Genomic DNA, 22492 nt, shown 5'->3' with positions numbered 1-22492 from the left:
AAAGAGTAGCAGTTGGTAAAAAGAGGCCGAGGTGGAGGTGGGAAGGTTCCAGATAAAAGCCTGGTCAAATAAGGGAATTTCAGAGCTTCATGGTGTATTTGTAGAGGATCTATGGGTATAATCATTTTTGTGGCTGAGGTAGGAAGAGTAGATCATGAGAAGTTTGGGAGGGAATGTGTGTGTTGGAGCTCCCCAGGAGGAGGGCAGGCACTGGGGAGGAAAGATCATTGAGTTTGGTGAGGGAGGAAAGGGAAGGAAGGAAGGAGAGAAGAAGGGGGAGGGTATCTCTGAGGTATATAGAGAGTGGCTTCCAGGATTTTGGTGGGGGACACAGTATGTGGGTTGCTTGGTCTTCCAAGGAGAGGCTATTGAGTGTTATGGATAAGAGGAGAACCAGAAGAGACTGAGAAGCAAGAAGTGTTCCAAATGCCCCCTCCCCCAGTGATCAGAGAGGAAGTAGGGAAAGTACAGCCAGTGTTGGAAAGGATGGCCAGTAGGGCCGTGTCTGGAGGAGTCAGGTCAGAGACTGCCAGAAGGTAGGAGCTGAAGAGAAAAGCTGACTCCTTCCCTAAGAGTCAGTTTGACCTCAATGGTGCCTTCTTTAATCAGAGTTCCCAGTGTCTCCTCCCAAGGGCTAACACTGTAGACTTCCACTTCCTAGCCATCCGTCCGGGCCACTCCTCCATTCACTGGGGCTTTGTCCAGCCCATCGTTCTCCAAAAGGTCTAATGTAACAGTGACGGACTTTGGATTTAGTTTATTGGGCCAGACTTGTGATTCAACTGGTATAAAGAACTTGCAGTGAGGAACTTCTCTGCCAATATAGACTGGGGCCTGAAACTGAAGCCGAGCTCTGCTGACTCCAAAAGACCATGCTGCCTGTCCATATATAGCTTCTTTATAGCCTCTTTCTGTGGCCTCTTCTCCATTCTTTCTGCTGAAACACTCACCTTCCTCAGCCCACCCTTTTCCTTCCTGATTCTCCCTTCATTTTCCTGACCATAACATCTCTGTTTCATTCCTTTGCTGCTTGGACTTCCTTCTCCCTAATTGTGGGCATCTCTACAAAGCTACCCTAGCCCCTTTTAGTCCAAACTGACATTTCCCTTCTTTTCTCTCGGTAGTGATCTTACCTGGTTCTGTGTTCATGCAATTGGCTTCCAAGCCGCTACTCAGGCCTGGTCTTTCCACTGATCAGCCTCATGTCTCCAACTACCAGATGGGATAATTGTCATAAAGAAAAGTAACGACCAAATTGATCATTGTAGTTCTCTCCTTAATTCTGTTTTAAAAGTCATCACTTAAAGAAGATTCAGGACAAGGAAAATGGGGCTTGAGACTTCGTTACTTGCTGTAATGAAATGTAAGATGCAAAACTTAACATTGTTTGCGAATGTGTTTTAAAGAAGGAGATATTTGACATCAAATGGGGAGATTCCTGTGGGCTTCTGGCCTTTTGGTACAGGTGCTAAGATTTCTTCTGCCCTTGTGATGCAAACACATGCTCAGTAATAGGTGGCCTGCCTTTGGCTCCCCCAGACTGATCTCATTCTTGGTACTTCTTCCACTGCTGGCCTTTTCTTCCAGGTGGACACCAGCTGCGGTCCCTCAGGTGTGTGTTGAGTGGGACCAAACACAGAGCATTCTAAAGCTGTGAAGCTACTTCCATTGTAACCTTTCTTTCTACCCATTTGCTTGCTATACAGAAGTGCTGAGTATTAAAGTGTTTGTGAAGGTGGTGAAGATCCTCATTTGGCCATTACCAGCAGGAAGCCACAGTGGCCCATTAATCCTGGTCTTTTTCTGTTCCCCTTTTCCTTCTTAAAGTTTCCCTTTTTTAAAATTTATTCTTTCATTATACATCCTTGCCTTTTTCTAAGGATACTAGAACCACCTATTTGTGTGACAACTTTGGTGATAAAAGATACATCAATTAATGATAGCCAAAAAGAAGTGCCAGCACTGGCCTGCTCTTACTAGTTAATACTTTGGAGGATAATTCAGTAAGCCAATTTAGTGATCATTTCACTTTTTAACTCTTGGATTATTTGCTTCAAGGTCATTAAAAATGTTACTACCAAACAAGTAAAGGTTACTCTTTAATGAGTATTTATTTATTACCATGTTTTACTGCCAGTAGTTAAACTTGGTTATGAATAATTATATAAAGGTAGATGCTTTGATGTTGCTATATTAAAAGCATGCATCCCTTTCTCCCAGAAGTGTGATATAAGGTTTAGGATATCCCCTACACATCCTATGGGAGAAAAGATGAATGAAACATGAGGTCAAAGGTATTTTTAAGTGCTCTTTTAAGGGGAAAAAAATGCAGAATGAGCAGAATGAAACGGTGAGTGTATCTAATATGTTCATTTGTATTTGAGCATGCCTGCTTCTTCAAAGACAGATTTGCTGACCCCTCTTAAGACAGCTTCCAAATCAGAATAAGGAAACACATATCCTCAGACACATGTATATTGTAGGGAATTGGTTTCAAAGGGGACTGGAGAGAACAATCTCCTAACAGCCTTAAGATCAAGTTCAGAGACTAGGGAAAGGAAATAAAATCAATGAAATTGGGGAACTCGATCCCAAGATACATTGGGAGAAGTGGATTGCTAGAAGGAATTTCCTCTTTTGAAAAGTATCTATATCCTTGAATTCATGAATTCAATCACAATATAGGAAATAATGCCTTTGCTTTTCTACAGGTCTTGTTGAAAAGGTCTAGAACATTTTTCCATGTAGTTGGTGCTAGCTCTTAGTTTGAGAGAGAGTATAATATATAAGGAAAGATCCATTTATTCCAAAGTTTTTAATACTTATCATTAGTTGAATGCCTCATGTTTTCACAAATGCAGATACAGTGAATAAGGTCACCATTTTCCATCGTTACCTGCAGGCTACAAAGAAACCTTAAGTGTAGCAGCTCCAGTAATATTTTGTCTAAAGCTCCTACAGACCTGCCTTATATAGGCAGCCTTCTCTGAACTCCTCTTCTGAATAATATTCACTTGTTCTCTACTTAGTTCTTGGGTATTAGGCTTGTTTTTCTAGTTTAGGGGAAACTGTCTCAGTGGAGAGATTGCCATGTCTGGAATCTGGAAGATCTGAGATCAGATATGTATTAGCCATGTCACCTGAGCAGGTCACTTACACTTTTGTTTGCCCCCATTTCCTCATTTGTAAAATGCGGAATAGTGGTCCCTACCCTTGTAGGGTTGTGAGGCTCCAAGAAGGTCTTAGCACAATGCCTAGCACATAGTAGTCTATAGATATTAGCTGTTATTAAGTTCTAGACCCCTTAAGAGTGGGGACTGATTGTGTTTAATGTTTTGCTATTGTCTGAAACACCCAATACTCTGAATAGAATAACCATCAAATACTTACTGAATAAGTACTTATTTCATCAGTTGATAAGATTTTGTAATAAGTAATTTTTCTAGAAAAATATATGGAATCTTTTGCATGAATAGGAGGTCACCAGGCTTTTCTGATAGAAATGCTAGAGCCATACACATGTGTCTAAACTGGTTTCATTCTTCCAAAATCTAAGTGTCCTTTTATGTTTCAGGGCTTTGTTTTACTGAAGTTATATGTCAAAAAATTAAACATTTGTGATACAGTTAAAAGAGTCTTCTTTGCTAATGTCAGAAAAAAGCAAAAGTCAGTCAATCTATACATCTTTGGCTTTTCTAAATATACACTATCATTAGGACCTTGTTTCTTGATAACAAAGAAAAGAAAACTCAAGGAGAGTAGCAGATTTAAGTGATATAATCTGAAATTTGATGGTTTCTAAGATCTCAATAAATTTGAAAATTTTTTAAAAATTGTGACAATTCTTTAAATGTTGTATTGAGAACTTTTGATCTGTATCTTCCCACTTACATAAAATTTTAGCAATCCAATATAATTCTGAGTTTTTTTATTGTCGTTTTAATAATAATAGCGAAGCTATATATAAGGCTTCCAGGTTTGTAAAACCCTTTACATATATTTCATTTGAGTCCCATGATAACCCTGGGAAGAAGCTATTATCTTCATATTACAGATGAGAAAACTGAGGCCAGGAGAAATAAAATAACTAACCTAGAGTCACAGAGCTAGTAAGTGCCTGAGGCCAGATTTGAACTGACCTTTCTGACTCCAGGTCTAGCACACAGTTTACCATAATGTTATTTGCTTCTGCTTTTCAGATTTTTGAGCGAATATGATTTGGAAGAAAATATGTTAGCTTCTGGTATATTTCATATTTCTAGATCTCTTTTAATGCAGCACAACTTTTTTTTTTTTGACAAATTTTTTTATTCCTTCTTTTTAGATTTCTGCTACAGTGTCTTGAGGATCTTGATGCCAATCTAAGAAAATTAAATTCTCGTTTGTTTGTAATTCGTGGCCAGCCAGCAGATGTGTTTCCTCGACTTTTCAAGGTATGTTTTAATATTCAATATTCTCAACTATGAAAATAATATATTTGGTGTATGAATTTTAGCCAAGGACAAAAGGGAAATTGTGTGATTGAATCTTAATTCATAAAATGTGGGGTCATCTAATCCAGTTGCTTTACTTTATTCACAAAATAAGTCCTGGAGTAGTCAGTTTTATTCAAATTGGCATAATTTGTTATTATTAGAATTGGGTCACATCCTCATTTCACAAATGATGAAACTGATGTTCACAGTTTTCAGCTTCTCTGAGAAACCTCTGCTTCCCTTAATGTTCCTATAACTCCTGGTCATGAAGCCAGCGTGGGAGTGGGAGAGAAATAACTTTCTTCTCACTGATGACAGATCTATTGTTGTGTGCTAAATGGGGCCACAAGGGCTTTCTTGTTGCTTGCTAAGGAGAAACTGAAGATGTGATCAGAATTGGTGGTGGTTTTTCTCCCCTATTTGCCTTCCACCATTCTACCTCACTCCCAACCTTTTTCCATGGCCTTCATGGAAGGATTCTAGCCCTGTTAAAGTCCGACTGTGACTGCATCTATTCATGAGCCCTGCTTTTCTCTCAGTTACATTGAAGAGTTTCATGTAGAATGCAAGTTAAAAACACTTGAGTGTACAAATCTGTCCATGTATACATACAGATATATTTATATCTATATATAGATATATAGATATATGTATGTATATATATACACATACACATGGGCCAATGTATTCTGTAACAACTCTTTTATTTGAGTTAAAACAGACTTTGATGGGATTATTTTTGAATTCACTGCTTTTTTAAAAATATGATACATTTAATTGTTTTAAACTTTTAAAGTGTTTTGTCAAGTTAGGTATCTCCTGTCTACCAGTTTACAAATTGGCTTTTTTTTGCTTATGGATATGTAAACATACACATATACACACATTTACATGCATGTCATTGTATTAAATTCCCTAATAAGAAATATGATGTATTCTGTCTAGATTAGTAAAACTAATTCTTTTGTTGATAGCATATTAGCAAACACTAATAAATATGTAGACATAGATTTTTAGGTTCGTGAATCTTTTTTATCTCTGATTTCTGTGATTTGATAATAATATGATTTGACTATCCTTTGCCAGTTTACTAATCGAGTGAAACACCCAATAACAAGCACTGTTATTTTCAGTAGTCTTTGTTAATTAAACAAGAAGTTGGCATTTCCAGTCTTAGACCATTTAATACTGCTCTGGAGGCTGCAAGTGTTCACCATGTTCCTACTCTATAGCGTTTTGCTAGAGGGCTTTTCTCTCTTTGGACTGAATCTCATTTTGTATCTGATCCTGTCTACTCCTGATCTATAAAACGAGCTGTGACTTCCTCCAAGTTTAAATTCTCCCGTTTGTCATTTTAATACTTTGTACCCAAATAGGTCATCACCTGGATCCATACCAAAATAAAAGAAAGGATACAGATACTGAAGCTGATTGTGATACCTCCAGTCAAAATTATTTAAACAAATTGTTGATTTTCAAAAATGAGAACCAAACAAAAACAAAGACGTAGACTTTTACCCACATACATTTCTTAAATATGTAAAAGCATACGCTTAACAAAGAATAACCATTGTGAAACATGGTGGTGGCAAGAAAGCTGGAGGCATGTGGATACTGCTTTAGCAAGCCGTGTTTCTTAAATGGAGAGTACCATCCAGAGCATAAGCCTCTTACTCATTATATAGGAGAATGAACAAAGATTTCCCTCAAATAAAACAAGAGCAACAGTTGAGAGGAAAACAAGTCTGCAGGTGCTTAGCCCAGTTTAAATTTATTGTTCTGAAACATTTGTAGATGTAAAGCATTTGTAAATGAAATTGGAAAGAGAATAACAACTAGATAAAAGGAGGAACAGATCTGCTTGCATTACTCCTGTAATCTCTTCCTGTCCTCAATGCTACTGGACTGACTCCATTTGGACTCTAACCTCAGAACTGGCAGCATCAATACCATGAGAGAGAGTAATGAAAGCACAAAGGTGGAGGAAGAAGAGTGGACATGCTGATTTTGAGATTCTAATGGGGCATCCAGGTGAAAATGTCCTGTAGGTCCTTGGTTCCATGGAATCGTAGTTTGAAAAACAGAATAGATTTGGAAGTCATCTACATAAAAGTGGTAATTGAGTAATCATTACTTTATATATCTCATTTGAACCCATGACAATGATGAAATTTGGAAATAGTATAGAATGAAATAAAAGACAGAGTCTGAAAGCTGGATTGGAAGCAAGACCAGTGGTCTGCGTGTATGAGGATGCTGCCATTCCCGGGATTCTTGTCCCTATTGGTCTTTTGGTGACACTAGGTCAGCAGTTGTTGCTTGTGATTGTTATGATAAAAATATGTGATAAAGAGGATTTGAGGTGTAAAAGTCCAAGTGTAATGTATTTTTTGTGAGAGTTAGCAGTGGATAATGACAGAGGTTGGTGGCCCCAAACAGTGACCAGAGAGACAACTTTTTAAACAGTTTGGTGGTTACATGAGGTCCAGGGATGCAAACGAATGTATGACTTTGAAGAGCAGGGCTGCAGATCATTTGGGGACTAGCAAGAGGGGCTCTCCAGAGCCCACAGCAATGGAGAAAACAGAGCTGAGTAACAATTCTGGGAAGTCACCTTAACCTGACTCGAACCCAACCCTAACCCTAAATTCGTCTCCTGACTACCAACTCTAACACTAAATTTGCGCCTCCCAACTCCCGACTCTAACCCTAAATGCGCCTCCCAACTCTAACCCTAACCCAACCCTAAATGCCTCCTGACTCCCGACTCTAACCCTAACCCAACCTTAAATGACTCCTGACTCTATCTAACCCTAACCCTCCCGACTCACTCAGTGCGGAGAGATTCCCATGCTGAGCAAAGCCTCCTGCCCAGGTTGACTCCTCCTGCACTCATTATCTCCCTCAAGGGATCATCTTTGGGTGTTATAAGCTCTACTATTAAGACTGATGCAGTTAATCTGATGCATAGTGACTAGTTTCATTAACTAAAACTCTAATCATTCATTAATCAAAGTCAGTAATCAATCATCTAAACTTCACAAGGTGTAAGGAACAGGACCCTCTTCTCCACAGTAATTTCTCCCCTAAATAATAGCTTCAGAAGCAGGCCTGGAAGCAGGCCTGATGATATGTGGGCCAATGATAGCTCCACAGCTCTCAAGTTCAAAGTCCTGGGCTATCATCACTGAGATCTGGGAGGAAATGTTAGTCAAGGAGGCGGTAACGACTTTCCTGGCCCATGCTGCCTCCCACCTGTCTGTCAGGGGACCTTATTTCACTTCCACCTCATACCATCTTTCATACATTGCCTCCTCTCTCTACTCATATAGCCACTTGGCAGGCCTGGCTCATGGGTCAGGCCCTTGGCTGCCTCTTTAATCGCTTTCTGTGGACCAATCTGCCCAATATGACCTTCTTCCATGCAAAAACATGCAAAAAAATTTTGTTCTGAACCTGTCACTCATCTACTCAGGAAACCACAGTGATGCCCCATCACCTCCAGGGTCAGATATAAAGTGCTATGTCATTTCAGCTCTTCCCAGCTGGCCCCTTCTTCTTATACTTGAGTTCTCTCCATCCTCTCTGTAATTGGACACATTAGCCTACATGCAAACATTTCCTGAGACTATAAGCTCCCTGAGATATCAGGGATGATTTCATTCTTATTTCTGGGAGATCACTAAGGAGATAGTACCCACTACCTCCCGAGGAAGACCATCCATCTTTGAGCATCTCCAGTCATTAGAGCATAGTACTTGATACATAGTAGTTCCTTAATAAATATTTGTGGATTGCTTGTTTGGCAAATAATAGAATTAGGAAATATAAGATAAAGGGAGAGATGGATGGCCAAGAAAGTATGATCAGAAGGAGGAATTTCAGAATTTACAATCATGGAAGTGACATCAGTGAGATCTAAACTGTGGCCATTCCTAGTTCTGGAAGGATTTACATGAACCAATGCTGAGCAAAATATGCAGAACAGAAATGCACTGCACACAATAACAGCAAGAAATATACAATGATCAACTATGAAAAATTTAGTTCTTAGCGGTCCAGTGATCCAAAGCAATCCCAATAGACTTTGGACAGAAAATGCCATCTGCATCTGGAAAAAGAACCAAGGAGACTGAATGTAAATCAATACATGCTAGATTCACTTCTTCTTTCTATGTTTTTTCCCCCCTCTTCCATTGTTTTTCTCTTTTGCTCTGATTTTTCTCTCATAACATAATGCATAAAGCAATGCATATTAAAATAAATAATTTTTTTTAAAAAGAAAAAATAGACTCTGGCCATTCTTGAGATGGAATGAAAATGTAAGTCAGGAAACCTGAGGTGATTGATGAACTCTAAGTATTTATTCATATATCTGAAGTCTCCAAATATAAGAACAAAATTGGAAAAGAAAGGAAAACTGAGCCAGTTACTGAACCATAGAAAAAGAAAGGAGATTGTTTAGAGGTTGGTATATTATTGTGACTAGGAGGGGGCAGAACGCTGAAGGCCCCAGAGCCGAGACTGTGAGGGTAGCATTGGTAGCAAAGAAGCACTCCCGTCCTCCTTGGCCCTGTGTTTGAGAGTGCAGGAAAGGAGGAGCCTCTCACTGGAGAACATGTGCTGTGCCACCTCTGCCCTTCTTCACGAGTTACAGAAAGCCCTTCACTCCCTTCTGCCCTGGAATTCGTGCCTCAGGAGGACCCTCCATTCCTCTGTCCCCCATTGGACAGCTCCTCAAATTTATATGGGGCCTAGTGCAAGGCTTAGCACATTGCAGGTGCTCCCTTCCCAGAATCTCCATCAGGGAGTGTACCTGGGCCAACCATTTTCACCTGACTGCACTTGTCTGGATTCCTCCATCATCCCCATCCTCTTGCAGCTTTCTTTTCTATGCTGCTTTCCCCCATTTGAATGTAAGCATCTTGAGGGCAGGAACTGACTCTTTACTTGTATTTGTATTCCTAGCACTTGACGCAGTGCCTGGCACATAGTGAACATTTAATGAATACTTAGGGAATAATAGAATCAGCTTTGGGGGTGGGAACCTCTTCAGTTTGTCCTTTCAAACCCTGGGTTCCCAGGGTGAAAGTGAGGGAAGGCATCAGCACTACAGTCATTACTTCTACTGCTGTTCAACTGTGTGTGAATTCTGATGTGTATATGAGGTCAGAGATATACATAGAGACAGTCTTAAGCTTTAGGAAACACCTGGGGATTCACTTGCCCACACCAGATGGAACATTTGCTCCAAAGCCTAATCCCAGTACAAGTACTGAAGTACAAGATAGTACAAGACAGCCAGAATATACTCCTCATGTCAGAGAAACACCCAACTCCCAGTCTTTTGAGGAAATGGCTATCCTGGTACCTCTGGCTCCTTGTGATTTAGAATAGATCTGCTTCAGAAAGATCCTGAAGGATGTGATTTTCCTCTCAGAAACTTGACTGAAAGACTTGTTAATGATTTTATCTGCCCAGAAATTAAATGACCTCTTGGGGAAAGGGGAGGGAGTTCCCTGTCATTAGAAATGTTCAATTAGTGCAACAGCCACCATGCAACCATTTATGAGAGTTCTTGGAAATGGAACCCGCCAACTTCTGATGTTCCCTCAACTCTTTTTTTTTTTTCCCCAAAAAAGATTTTTTTTTATTTTTTAAATTTTATTTTAATAGTTTTTATTTACCAGATATATGCACGGATAATTTTACAATGTTGACAATCGCCAAACCTTTTGTTCTATTTTTTCCCCTCCTCCCCCCACCCCCGATGGCAGGGTTGACCAATACATATTAAATATGTTAAAGTATAAATTAAATACAATATATGTATACATGGCCAAACATCAACTCTTAAAACTTCTTGAATTCAAGGATATGTGTATGACGAATGCACACTCTGGTCCCTTCATTTCATTCTTGATGTAAATGTCTGATATTGCCCTGGTTATATAGTTATTCAAATTCAAGTATCAAGTGATACATTTGACATCTAGGATAAGTTATTCTTGAATGGAATAGTAATCCCTCGCCGGTCCTGGGATATAGTTTCTGATTTCACCTTCTTGTGGTCTTCTCTTGCCTCCTGTGGATGTCTGCGGAGGCGCCGCTCTTAAGATTTAGACTTTTCAGCCAGCCAGCCCATTTCCCTGTATTCTTTGAGATAAAACGTTTGCGAGAGATAACATTGCCATGAACAACATTAACTCCATAGATATCATAACATGTAATACACCTGTTGACTGTTGTGAGATGGTCGTAAGATAACCTTAATAAGCTGTAAATGTGAGCAGTTTTTAGAGACCTACAGAGTAATTAAAGGATGAATCAATACAAATTAATGGTATTCAAAATGTATCTTAACAGAAGGATCTTACCTGATTGTATTTCTTTTACTATTATAATGAAGGAAAATAATTTATTAATATCTGTTTGTCTGATCTACATCCTTTTATTTTAGGAATGGAACATTGCTAAGCTTTCCATTGAATATGATTCAGAACCCTTTGGGAAGGAACGAGATGCAGCTATTAAGAAACTGGCCAGTGAGGCAGGAGTGGAAGTCATCGTGCGGATTTCACACACTCTGTATGACCTTGACAAGTAAGTTCTGTGTCAGGATCCTAAAAACGTGCTTTCATGTGGGGGCTAACAAACAATAAAGAAGCATTTAGTGAGCACTTGCTGTTTGCCAGGTACTGTGTACATATGGGTATGATTTAAATCTTCCTAGATCATCCTATACTATCCCCCTGTTGGGAATGCTCTACCCCCTCCTCCATTCGTCACTTTCCTTCCCATCCAAAAAAGGCCATCATCAGGAATCAAAATTGGCTCTGGGAATTTCTTATCACACAGCTATCCCAGCAACAGCACTCTTAATCTGCTGGGCTGAGAGGAAGTAACCAAGGCCAGCTTTCCAGGTGGGTCATGGTTACCTGTCTGCTGGCCATTGTCACAGAACAGTGCTTGACCACTTTATTCTGACCCACAGTGATCAGTCCTTCCTGTCCAGTCAGAGTATTTGTCTATACTGTGTTGTTTTACTCTAATGAATTCAAGTGGCCCTCGAGGGACAGACAGTACCTTAGGTCACGTAATATGTCTGTTTTCCCTTACATAATTCATTACAATTCATGGTTGATAATAGTAAGCCTGCCGATATTTCTTGAATTAATAAGTACAGAATAACATAACATATATTGCAGAAATCTTATAATTCCTAGTAGTCTTTGTAGGCAGAGTGGTGTTCCTTTAGTTAGATGCTCATTTTCACAAATTAGTATTATAAATCCTTTACTTTACCAGTCTACAGTTGGTTTACTTTATACCAAAGTAATTTATTTGCCTTTGCAAAAAATAATTATAGCAGAAAATAATTATGGTCTTGACCTACCAAATGTCTTCATTTGCAATTAGAGTTCAAGATACCTTTGATAATGAACTTTAAATTTGCTTCCCAGGAGGAAGGCTTTACTCTTGATTTCAACTCATTCATGTCAGCAAAAAGAGAGGGAATGTACTGAGCTTTATTGTACCATTTTATTCTCATATCTTGTATGTGTAATTGTGTATATATTTAGACAAAGGTAGAGCAATCCTAGACCTTTCTAAATATTACATTTAGATTAGAATCCAAACCATGAATGATGGTGAGATTAGCTGACTAAGTCTGCAGATAGACATGGAAGCCCTTTACACATTCTAAGAGATTATAAAGGGACACACAAATTTAAGTTTATGTTTTTGGGGAGAAGTTATGGAGAACCAGGATAGACTCAGAAGGAAGATTTCCTCACCCATTCCACAAAGGCATCTCTGTCCTAAAGCATCCATTCCCTCTTTGTGTTTCAAATGAGAGAGAGAGACGGAGACAGAGAGTGTATGTCTGTGTATGTGTGAGACAGTATCACATTTAAGTTTCATTATAAGGATTTTTATTAACCTATCATAAATGAATTTCATTTTCCTACCTCTGACTAGAGATGTTGCAAAGTTAATTAGGAATTAGTTTCATATTTTTTAATACTAATACTAGATATTGTTTCCTCTTATACTACAGGATCATAGAATTGAATGGTGGACAACCACCTCTGACATATAAAAGGTTCCAAACTCTGATCAGCAAAATGGAGCCATTAGCAACGCCAGTAGAAACGATAACACCTGAAGTGATGCTCAAGTGTGTTACTCCCCTCTCAGATGAACATGATGAAAAATATGGCGTGCCCTCACTGGAAGAGCTAGGTGTGTTGAAGTAATTTCTTCTCTTCTCCCCCCCCCCCCCATTTATTTATTTAATTAGTTGGTTATTTGATTTTTGCATGCATTGCTTTGTAAATCATTTTGGAAAAGAAAAATCATTGCAAAATGGAAAAACCATGGGAGGGAGGAAAAAATAGAAAAAAAAGAAGTGAACCTAGCATGTATTGATTTACATTCAGGCTCCTTAGTTCTTTTTCTGGATGCAGAGGGCATTTTCTGTCCAGAATCTATTGGGATTGCTTTGGATCACTGAAACACTGAGAAGAACCAAGCCTTTCATAGTTCATCATCATACATTCTCATTGTTATTATGTACCATGTATTCCTGGTTCTGCTTGTTTCACTCAGCATCCATTCATGTAAATATTTCCAGGCTTTTCTAAAATCAGCTTGTTCATCATTTTGATAGAACAATAATATTCCATAACATTCATATATCACAACTTATTCAGCCATTCCCCAGTTGATGGGCATCTACTCCATTTTCCAATTCTTTGCCACCACAAAAAAAAAGGCTGCTGCAAACATTTTTCCACATGTGGGTCCTTTTCCCTCCTTTGTGATTTGTTGAAGGAATTTATAACTCAGAGTTTACCTCTGGACTTAGGGGCCAGGATGAGGCCATGGTGGTGATTGGCTTTGATTACAAAAGTTTTGTTTTCCTTCTTTTCTTTTTTCTGACAATGGGTGATTAGCGAAGATGAGAAGGGATGGAGCATTAAAAAATGAGAAAGAAAAGAGGGTCATTAATGCATCTTTTTTTTTTTTAATGCCAAGAACAGAATAAAGCACAGACACTTGGGAAGTTGAATTTATAAACTTAAAAGAAAAGACCAATCCTCCAATCAATTAATCAGTATATATTAAGCACCTACTATGTGCTAAGTACTGTCCAGAAGAGAGAATTGCAGCTTCATGCATCTCTTTCATATGTGGAAATGCCCATTTCAGTGAGTAGTTGTTACAATTCTAGCTTCAATTTAAGAGGGACTATAAGTCACAGGACTCAGCTTCTGCCATACCAGCGTTTAATCTATTTACTGAGGAAGGAAAAAGAAAAGTGCTAAATGAAAGTCGAAAACGAACAGATTGGTCGTTAGAGAGGTCTGCGTTTATATGCCATGTGATACTGGATCCAATCCTGCAGCTTTCTGATGCAAGCCTCAAGAACAAGCCTGTCCCTAATTTCTGTACCAATGTAACTCAAGTGTCTTCTGTGTGCCAGGCCTGAGCCTGGCCTCCAGGAGCTTGTCCAGGATGGAGAAGATGCATAAACAGCCATGTGCAGATGAGATGGACGCAGGATTGGGGGGCCGTCCTCTCAGAGGGAACTGGGAAGATTGTCTGTAGAAGACGGAGTTTTAGCTGGGACTTGAAGACAGCCCGGGAAGCTGGGAGGTAGTGGCAAGGAGACAGAGCTTTCCAGGCAAAGGGGACCATCTGTGAAGGCCCCCGGAGGCAGGGGCAGCGTATCTGGTGCCAGGAACAGGTCACAGATCAGGGGACAAGGAAGGAGGGGCATAAGGGACCAGGGGCCAATGAAAGCCAAGCAGAGGATTTCATACCGAATTCTGGAGGTGATAGGGAAGTTGTGGATTTTACTGGCCAGAGGGTCAGACTGGAGCTTGAGGAGAATCAGGTGCATGGGGGAAGGAGTGGGTGGACAGATGAGGCCCACAGGTGAGTATGGTCATGAGGTGGCAGGGGCTGGCCCCTCGGAGCCAGAAGAGATGAGCGTGGCAGCTGATGGGATGTGGGGTGAGGGGGTAAGAGTGAAGGAGGACCCCTTGTGACATTGGGACAATCCTGGGTGACGCAGGTTGATGCCCTCAACAGGAATAGGGAAATTGGGAAAAGCAAAGGCCCCAAAGGGTAAGACCCATTGAGTCCAGTATTAGAGTGATTTTCGGGGTTTACTCATCCAGTAATCTCAGTTGGAGATGTGAGGCTGGAGCTTAGGAGAGAGGTAGGGGCTGGAAAAGTCGATCTGAGAAACTTCAACCTAGAAATGACCATTGAATCCCAGGGAGATCATGAGGTCACTAAATGAAATTGGATAGAGGGAGAAGAGAAGAAAGGAATCTTTGGCATTATTCAGCAACTTCTCATGAGTAAATATGGTAGAAGACTTGGATTCAGATCCCATATCTGACAGTGTCTGTGTAAACCCAGGCATTTAATCTTAAGCCTCAGTTTCCCCAGATGTCACTAGAGACAATAATCTCTTTTGGTGTTTTTTTTTGTTTGTTTGTTTTTTTGTTTGTTTGTTTTTTGTTTTTGAGGTTGGGGTTAAGTGACTTGCCCAGGGTCACACAGCCAGGAAGTGTGAAGTGTCTGAGACCAGATTTGAACTCGGGTCCTCCTGAATTCAGGGCTGGTGCTCTATCCACTGCGCCACCTAGCTGCCCCAATCTCTTTTGTTTTATAGTACACAGTGGTAGTGAGAATCATGATTCAAACATGAAAGTATTTTAGAAGCATGGCTTTATTCACACTCACAGAATTGCTGATGTTACATTAATCCAGAGGTTCTTAAACGATGGCCTGCGGGCCAGATGCGGCATGCTGAGGACGTTTATGCAGCCCCCCCTGGTTATGGCAAATGGGCTGAGGGGCCGAGACAGAGTGTGAGCTTTTGTTTTTACTATAGTCCGGCCTCCCACAGTCTGAGGGACTGTGAACTGGCCCCTATTTAAAAAGTTTGAGGACCACTGCATTAATCCATCTTTTAACACTAGCTAAGTACCTACTGTATTTCTCTGGCTTTCCCCCTGACTGAAAGCCATCTTTTCTGTTTCCACAGGCTTTGATACTGATGGCTTACCTTCTGCGGTGTGGCCGGGAGGAGAGACGGAAGCCCTCACGCGCTTGGAGAGGCATCTGGAAAGAAAAGTATGCTCATCTCTGCCCCCTTGCCAAGCTAGCACTATAGAAATGATTTCTCCCGCTCCCTTTAAAAGTAATAGTGTCAGGGGCATTGCAGGAACTACATTCCGGGTTCCGATAATTTGAGCAGAGAGTGCTAAGACAGGTCGAACCTGATGGGGCAAGAAGGCGCCTGGCTGAGCGCTGGGCTCTGGACTGCTTTGGTTGCTGCTGGACAGGCGGCCTATCCTCACACTTCCTAGGTCCCCTTCCTGAGGGGAGCACAACCCTGTGCCGCTGCTTGGGACACCACTCCTGATGTGGGCCAAGTGATGCCCTCTGCACAGAGGAAGCCCGGCCCCCTGTTTGCTTCCTCACCAGGACCTCCTCAGACACGACCGTGTTGTGGAGAGACCTCGGCCCCCTGTGGTTGGCTCTTCCTTCCCATGGCTGAGCCCACGAGACGGCCGGAGCAGGGGCGCCAACCTCTCGCTTCCTGATCTCCTTTCTAACACTATCAGAGGGACATTGCATGGAATAAGTTCTGTCCATTGTTCACCAAAAAGAGCTGGGTCAGAGAACATGCAGGAAAAACAACTAACTGTAGACTTCTCTGGCTTTAGGCTTGGGTGGCCAATTTTGAAAGGCCAAGAATGAATGCAAACTCCCTTCTCGCGAGCCCTACCGGCCTCAGCCCTTACCTGCGCTTCGGCTGTCTGTCGTGTCGGCTGTTCTACTTCAAGCTGACTGACCTTTACAAGAAGGTAGGATCCTGGTTCCGGGTGCCCGAACCCAGTCGGCCGCGGCTCCTAGACTTCCTGGATGCCCATAATGCTCTGCTTTCTCCTTGTCAGGTAAAGAAGAACAGCTCGCCTCCCCTTTCTCTCTATGGGCAGCTCTTGTGGCGTGAATTTTTCTACACGGCGGCCACAAACAACCCACGCTTTGATAAAATGGAAGGAAACCCCATCTGTGTTCAGATTCCCTGGGATAGAAACCCCGAGGCTCTGGCCAAGTGGGCCGAAGGCAGGACGGGCTTCCCGTGGATCGACGCCATCATGACCCAGCTGCGTCAGGAGGGTTGGATTCACCATTTGGCCAGACACGCGGTTGCCTGCTTCCTTACCCGAGGGGACCTGTGGATCAGCTGGGAGGAAGGCATGAAGGTGGGCGCACTCCCTGCACAGCCCTGGCACCAGGCCAGATGACTCAGGGCTGTGTGTCCCTCTCTGGATCTTAGTGTCCTCACCTAATGGGGAGTGGGTCCATAAGGTCCTTAGGGCTGAGGTTGTGAGAATCTCCAGTGACTCAGAATCATAGAGACTTGAGAATCAGAGAGCACTGATTAATAAGCACCCACAGGAGGCTGGGCACAGTGGGAAGCACGGGGCTGGAAAGAAAGACAGAAGCCCAGTTGCTACCCTCAAGTTGCTCCCATTCTGTATACACACAACTGCACACACTGAATTAGAGACAATCAAGATGGGTTTCCTGTGGGAGGGGGCCTGAAAAAAGCCAGGAGGCAGGAGATATGACATGCTCCAAAAACAAATAGCTAAGAAGCTGCATTACTGATCTCCCAAGTGTGAGTGTGTGTATGTGTGTGTGTGTGTGCATATGCACATGTGTGCTGTGTGTACATATTGCGTGTGCTATGTGCATGTATGTGTGCACACATGAGGCTGGTGGAAAAACTGGAAAGGTAAGAAGGAGCTAAAGGGCTGTAGAAGCCTACAGCAATCATTTTCTTTGGATCCCAGAAATAATAGGGAACCATTGATATCTGTTAAATAGGCGGAACATTGTCAGACCTGCAGTTTAGTCAGATCTGATCTCTCCCCATGGAGGACAGAAGACTCAGCATGAGGAACTAGGGCCTCCCTGCAGGGGCAACCAGCCAGCCCTACGGGATAGTTCCCATCCCTCCAGGGGCCTGGTGGCAGAGCCTCTGCTTCGGAGGAAGGACCCGAGTCCCACTGAAGCCCATTCTCTGCAAAGAACTGCCCCATTTACTCTCCGGTCTCAGGGTCCTGACTGCTGCCATCTAAAGCACAATGAACAGTGGCCCCTTTTAGAAACTGCCCAGTTCTAGAAATCGGGAACCTTTGATGGGCAGGAATCTCCAAGTTTAGCTGGCCAGGACCACCCCTCTTCACATCCATGGGGCAGCTACTGGGACATCCCTATTTCATGGGGAAGCCCATTCTCCTTGGAGACAGCCCTAAGCATTCCTTCTGCCCCACTCTTCTGATCACCATTCCACAAAATAGCCCCTTGGGCATGGAAAGGCAAATGTGCCGCCCCCTGCTGCTGTCCCAAAGGTTCTCCAGGATTAATGCCCCCCCCAGTCCATTAAGCTTATAAGACCCCAGTATTTTTCATATGAACCCCGCCTAAGGCCAGCCTCCCCTTCTGTATCAGAGCAGTAACATTCAGATTGGTTTTGGTCTTACGTGTATGCTGCTGTTTGGAGCCTTGTTCAGACCCGCTGTGAGCTCTCACATCCCCAGTTTCATCATATTTCTCGTGGCATTCCTCTCAGTGTTTGCTCACTTGAAAATCTGATAAGCAAGTCAGTGCCTGAGGTGGGGTTCGGGGTCACACGCTCCAGCTGACTCATTTCTATTATGAGATGGTACTTGGGCGGCGGTGAGCGCGGTGGTTGGCAGAGAGAAGGTGCCCGTCAGCCAGCACTACTTGTTTTGAAAAAGCACAATTCACCAATATAAAATTTTAACACTCATGAAGTTCCTTCATCCTAAAAGGTAGGTGCTGTGAGTTTTCTTTGTTTTCATTTTACAGATGAGGAAATTGAGGCTTAAAGCAAAGTGATTCATTCCCTGGGAGGGGTTTGCTCACTCCCAAGGCCTGGGCTGTTCCCCTTGTGGCTGTGTCCTGCCCACAGTCTCCCTCTTGTTCCCGTGGGTATCCCAAGAAACGTCCTGTGCCTCCCAGTCAGGCTCCTGACAATCCTAAGTCAGAGGAAATCAAATGCATTTGGCAAGACTTCAGGAAATTTTGAGTGCCCGCCATTGAGCCAGGCAAACAGCCACAACTACAGTGACAGTGACCAAGTTGTCAAGGACTGTGCTTATAAATTCTGCCGCTATAAAGAATGTGTGTGTGTGTGTGTGTGTGTGTGTGTGTATTAGTGTGAGTGTGTGATGTATATTAATGTGGGTGTGTGTGAGAGAGACAGGTGGGCAGAAGGGGAAGGAGAGGGCAGAGTTGGAGAGTTGGAAGGGTATGAGGGAAGGACCAAAGGAGGGTCCTTTGCTTTTCCATGTTCCTAAAGAGCACAGAACTCACACTGGTCACCTTCCTTTTGTGTGGAGATAATAAGCAGCAGAGCCAACTAGGGGTGATGGCCGCACCCCAAAGCGCCTCCGTTGGGGCGGGGGAGCAGTAGACAGGAGCCGATGTGGAGGGCAGGATGGTGAGGAGGTGTGAGTCCTGGGGCAGGGATTAGACAGAGGGCCCTGTTACTCCCTTGATCATTAGAAATCGTTTCTCTTTGAGGCAGTATCTATCTCCTGAAATCATGGAGACATGACTGGGCCCTGGTGCGGTCATCCTGGGGAGGCCAGTTTTGTTTGTGAGTCCCTGGGCACTGGGACTGCTCTCCCTCCAGTTATCAAGGAGTCAGCCTCCCTTCCCCTTTCCCAGGAACAGAGAAGGCGACTGATTTTTAGGTTGCTCACTCACCTGCTACGTGGGGGTGCCAGGGCTCACCTCATGGACTGCTCTTGTTTCTGAAGGTCTTTGAAGAGCTGCTGCTGGATGCCGACTGGAGTATCAATGCGGGGAGCTGGATGTGGCTGTCATGTAGCTCCTTTTTCCAGCAGTTTTTCCACTGCTATTGTCCTGTCGGCTTTGGTAGGAGAACCGATCCCAATGGAGACTATATCAGGTAACTGGCAGAACCGACCCCGGGAAAGCCTGCCTGGGAGGGCTCACCAGCTGCAAGCAGGCCCTCTGTGTTCAGTTAAGCTGGTCCATGGCCCAGGCTCTCTGGGAAAATGGAGGCTTCAGCCTTGGAGCCCTTCATTCACATCCCTTCTCTCCTTTATTCTCACCAAAAGACGCTACCTGCCTGTCCTGAGAGGCTTCCCCGCAAAATATATCTATGATCCCTGGAACGCTCCAGAGGGTATCCAGAAGGTGGCAAAGTGCTTGATAGGCGTCAACTACCCTAAACCAATGGTAAATCACGCCGAGGCGAGTCGTCTGAACATCGAGAGGATGAAGCAGATCTATCAGCAGCTGTCACGCTATCGAGGACTGGGTAAGTCCATAGTTGTCCGGCCACAGCTGGACATTTGTCCTCTACTCAGATGTGAATCACATTTTAACGGGCATTATTCCCTTTTCCCCATCCCCTACAGGCCTTCTTGCTTCTGTGCCCTCCAACCCAAATGGGAATGGGGGCCTCATGGGCTACGCATCTGGAGAAAACATTCCTGCTTGTAGCAGCGGCGGAGGTATGCACATCTTCCGTCATCAGGGCCCCCAAAAGGGTACCGGTCAGAATGCTGACTGAAAGGGAGAATCCACAGGTTAAAAGGGCCTTCTTCAGGCAGGGATCAGGTCCACATCCTTAATCCTTAGGGAAAGACCATGGGCCTTGGTGCTGGTGACGGCCTTCTGTGGCTGTTTTTGGTCATTGATCAAACCCATAGAAATGACCTTCTAGAGTTTAGCTTAGGTGGATGGGATGGAAGTGCAGATGGAAGTTGGAAAGCATTTCCATGATGTGATAATGTCATGAATTTCTATTCAACGTTAAAATCAAAGAGCCAAACTGCCTGTGAGGGATGCCTATTTTGTAGAGTTAGAATGTTCAGTTTTATTATCTGTAGCATACAAAAACAAATGTCTTTTAGAACAAAGTTCGAAATAGAGAATAAACATAGTCTTTCTTTTGTTTTCCAAACAAACGTTTGCATGCTATGGTGAAAGAATGGTAGATGCTCCTTAAAAAACTAAGTATCCTTCTAAGAATCTGGTGTTTTGGTCCCCAGGAGCCCCAGTGGGTGCCAGCGATGGTCAGATACTTCAGTCCTGTGCCCTCCCAGAGCCCCCTGCAGGAGCCAGCGGCATTCAGCAACCAGGTATTTCACAGAATACCTTTGAATGTGTCAGACTTTCCTGACCTTGACCCAGAGCTTTAGCTCTCTGGGAAGCGCACATGAGAGTGCCCCAAATAGGGAGGGCAGGGCTGATCTGTGAGCCAGGGCCAGAAAAAAGCAAAACCAGAGATTCAGCACTCTCCTGCTGAGCAGGCCATCCACCTGCCCGCAACCGGCTCTTGTCTTCCAAAGGCCAATACGTGATTTCCATGTTGTTTTATTTATGTTATTGTGGTCTTGTGTATGTTCTGATGTTGCATCCGCTCCCTTCCTTCTGCATCACTGTAGTCATTAACATCTGCATAAACTTCTCTGAATTCCTCATTGCATTGTTTCTCACAATGCAAAAATTACATACTAGGTCATCTGCTCCCTGACGGACATATTTCTGGCTCTTTGCTACTCCCAAAAGCAGTAGAAACAAAACCTTTTCACCCACCTTTGAGTTTCCCCAAGTACGTGCCTCCCCGAAGGAGCACTGGGAGCACTGAAGTGCTACCTCTTCAGCTCTTTTCTAGCTGAATTTCCCAGAACGTTCCTTGCTGAGCCCCCAGAGCCCGCCTTTCCAGTGCTTCCTCTCCCAAGGAACCTTGCTTATTTTCCTTTGTGTTTCTCTTCCATTTGTCATCTGCAGCATTTTTCATACAGTTTTCTGCATTTCTTTTGAAAATTGTGTCTGTTCCTTACCTCCTCCATTAGCCACCAGTTCTGGGCCACAGATGTGGCAGTTCACAGGGTGTTTTGGCTATCTAACATTTGATGAGATTTTTTTTTCCCAGCTGATACATTGGGTTTGTTCATGCACAGCCTTCTTAATTTGATGTGATCGAAATTAGAGGTTCCTCTATTGTGTGTGTTCTCTTCTGCCCCTTGTTGGTGATGGTTTTTCCTAGCAGGCAGATCTTTGAAAAGATTTTCTGCGTTCTTTCTTCTTAGATTTTAATTGACTGTGGAGCATTTCCAGCCTCCATCCCATGTGTTAAATTTGTACAGTTTGCAGATGGCTTATTACTATACATTCTCTTTTTTTCCCGATTAGAAGAGGAATGTCCAAAACCTTGGGTGTTTTAAGGCACCCTTGTGCCAAAACATCGTGGGCTAAGGAACCTTTTAGCTCAGAACCTTTTCAGAGGTGACGTATATGTAGAAAACGTTTATTGTCAGTGTTTCCCAGAGGAGGCTATTTGCCTGTACCTGTAAAACTAAGGAGATTTCTTTTGTCAGACAAATAACCAAAATGTTTATAGAGAAAGCATTGTGAAGAATTCTTATATATTGTCTAAAGAAGTTCAGTACATCAAGAAAACTTCCAACATTTCTTCTGAAATCAAATGAATATTTTAGGACTGCAAAAATAAAATAGATTAAATTGAGGGAGTGACAGGAGGTGTATTTACACACTTGTCACCCATAAATGGAGGAAAATGGTTGCCTCATCTCCTCCCACACTGGTGGTGGATTTCTCCTTTCTGTTATTTATCGGATGAGAAAATATGTCCTTCATGTTTCTCTGGTTGAACACTGGTTATGGGCCAAATTGGAATGTTTCCAACATTTGGATAAATACATTTCTGTTGGTTTGGATTTTAATTCTGTCTCATAAGGAACCTGGTAGCCAGGAAGTAAAATGAGTCCTTTAGCTCAAGTAATGTCTCTTGTTTTTCAAATACAACTAGGTTACTCTCAGGGGAGTGGGATTTCACATTATTCTCATGAAGACAGTCAGCAGGCTTACATGTTAAAGCAAGGTAAGAAGCA

At 42.7% G+C, this 22492-nt stretch overlaps 1 protein-coding gene across 5 annotated transcripts in view; it reads left to right on the top strand.

Moving 5' to 3' along the window:
* Positions 1-22492, top strand: part of CRY1 (cryptochrome circadian regulator 1) — a 66096-nt gene that overhangs the window by 28158 nt on the left and 15446 nt on the right. For 3 of the 5 annotated variants that reach the window (XM_074271493.1, XM_074271491.1, XM_074271495.1), the window contains exons 2-12: positions 4325-4433; positions 10936-11078; positions 12538-12722; positions 15544-15632; positions 16229-16369; positions 16460-16771; positions 19364-19515; positions 19688-19890; positions 19991-20086; positions 20627-20716; positions 22411-22482. In XM_074271493.1, the coding sequence (XP_074127594.1) occupies positions 4325-4433; positions 10936-11078; positions 12538-12722; positions 15544-15632; positions 16229-16369; positions 16460-16771; positions 19364-19515; positions 19688-19890; positions 19991-20086; positions 20627-20716; positions 22411-22482 (1592 nt within the window). The remainder of the gene's footprint in view (positions 1-4324; positions 4434-10935; positions 11079-12537; positions 12723-15543; positions 15633-16228; positions 16370-16459; positions 16772-19363; positions 19516-19687; positions 19891-19990; positions 20087-20626; positions 20717-22410; positions 22483-22492) is intronic. The other 2 variants (XM_074271494.1, XM_074271492.1) reach the window with 1 other exon arrangement.

Source organism: Sminthopsis crassicaudata, chromosome 5 (assembly GCF_048593235.1).
Source record: "Sminthopsis crassicaudata isolate SCR6 chromosome 5, ASM4859323v1, whole genome shotgun sequence".
Classification (NCBI taxonomy): domain Eukaryota; kingdom Metazoa; phylum Chordata; class Mammalia; order Dasyuromorphia; family Dasyuridae; genus Sminthopsis; species Sminthopsis crassicaudata.
This window is presented reverse-complemented; position numbering and strand designations above follow the sequence as displayed.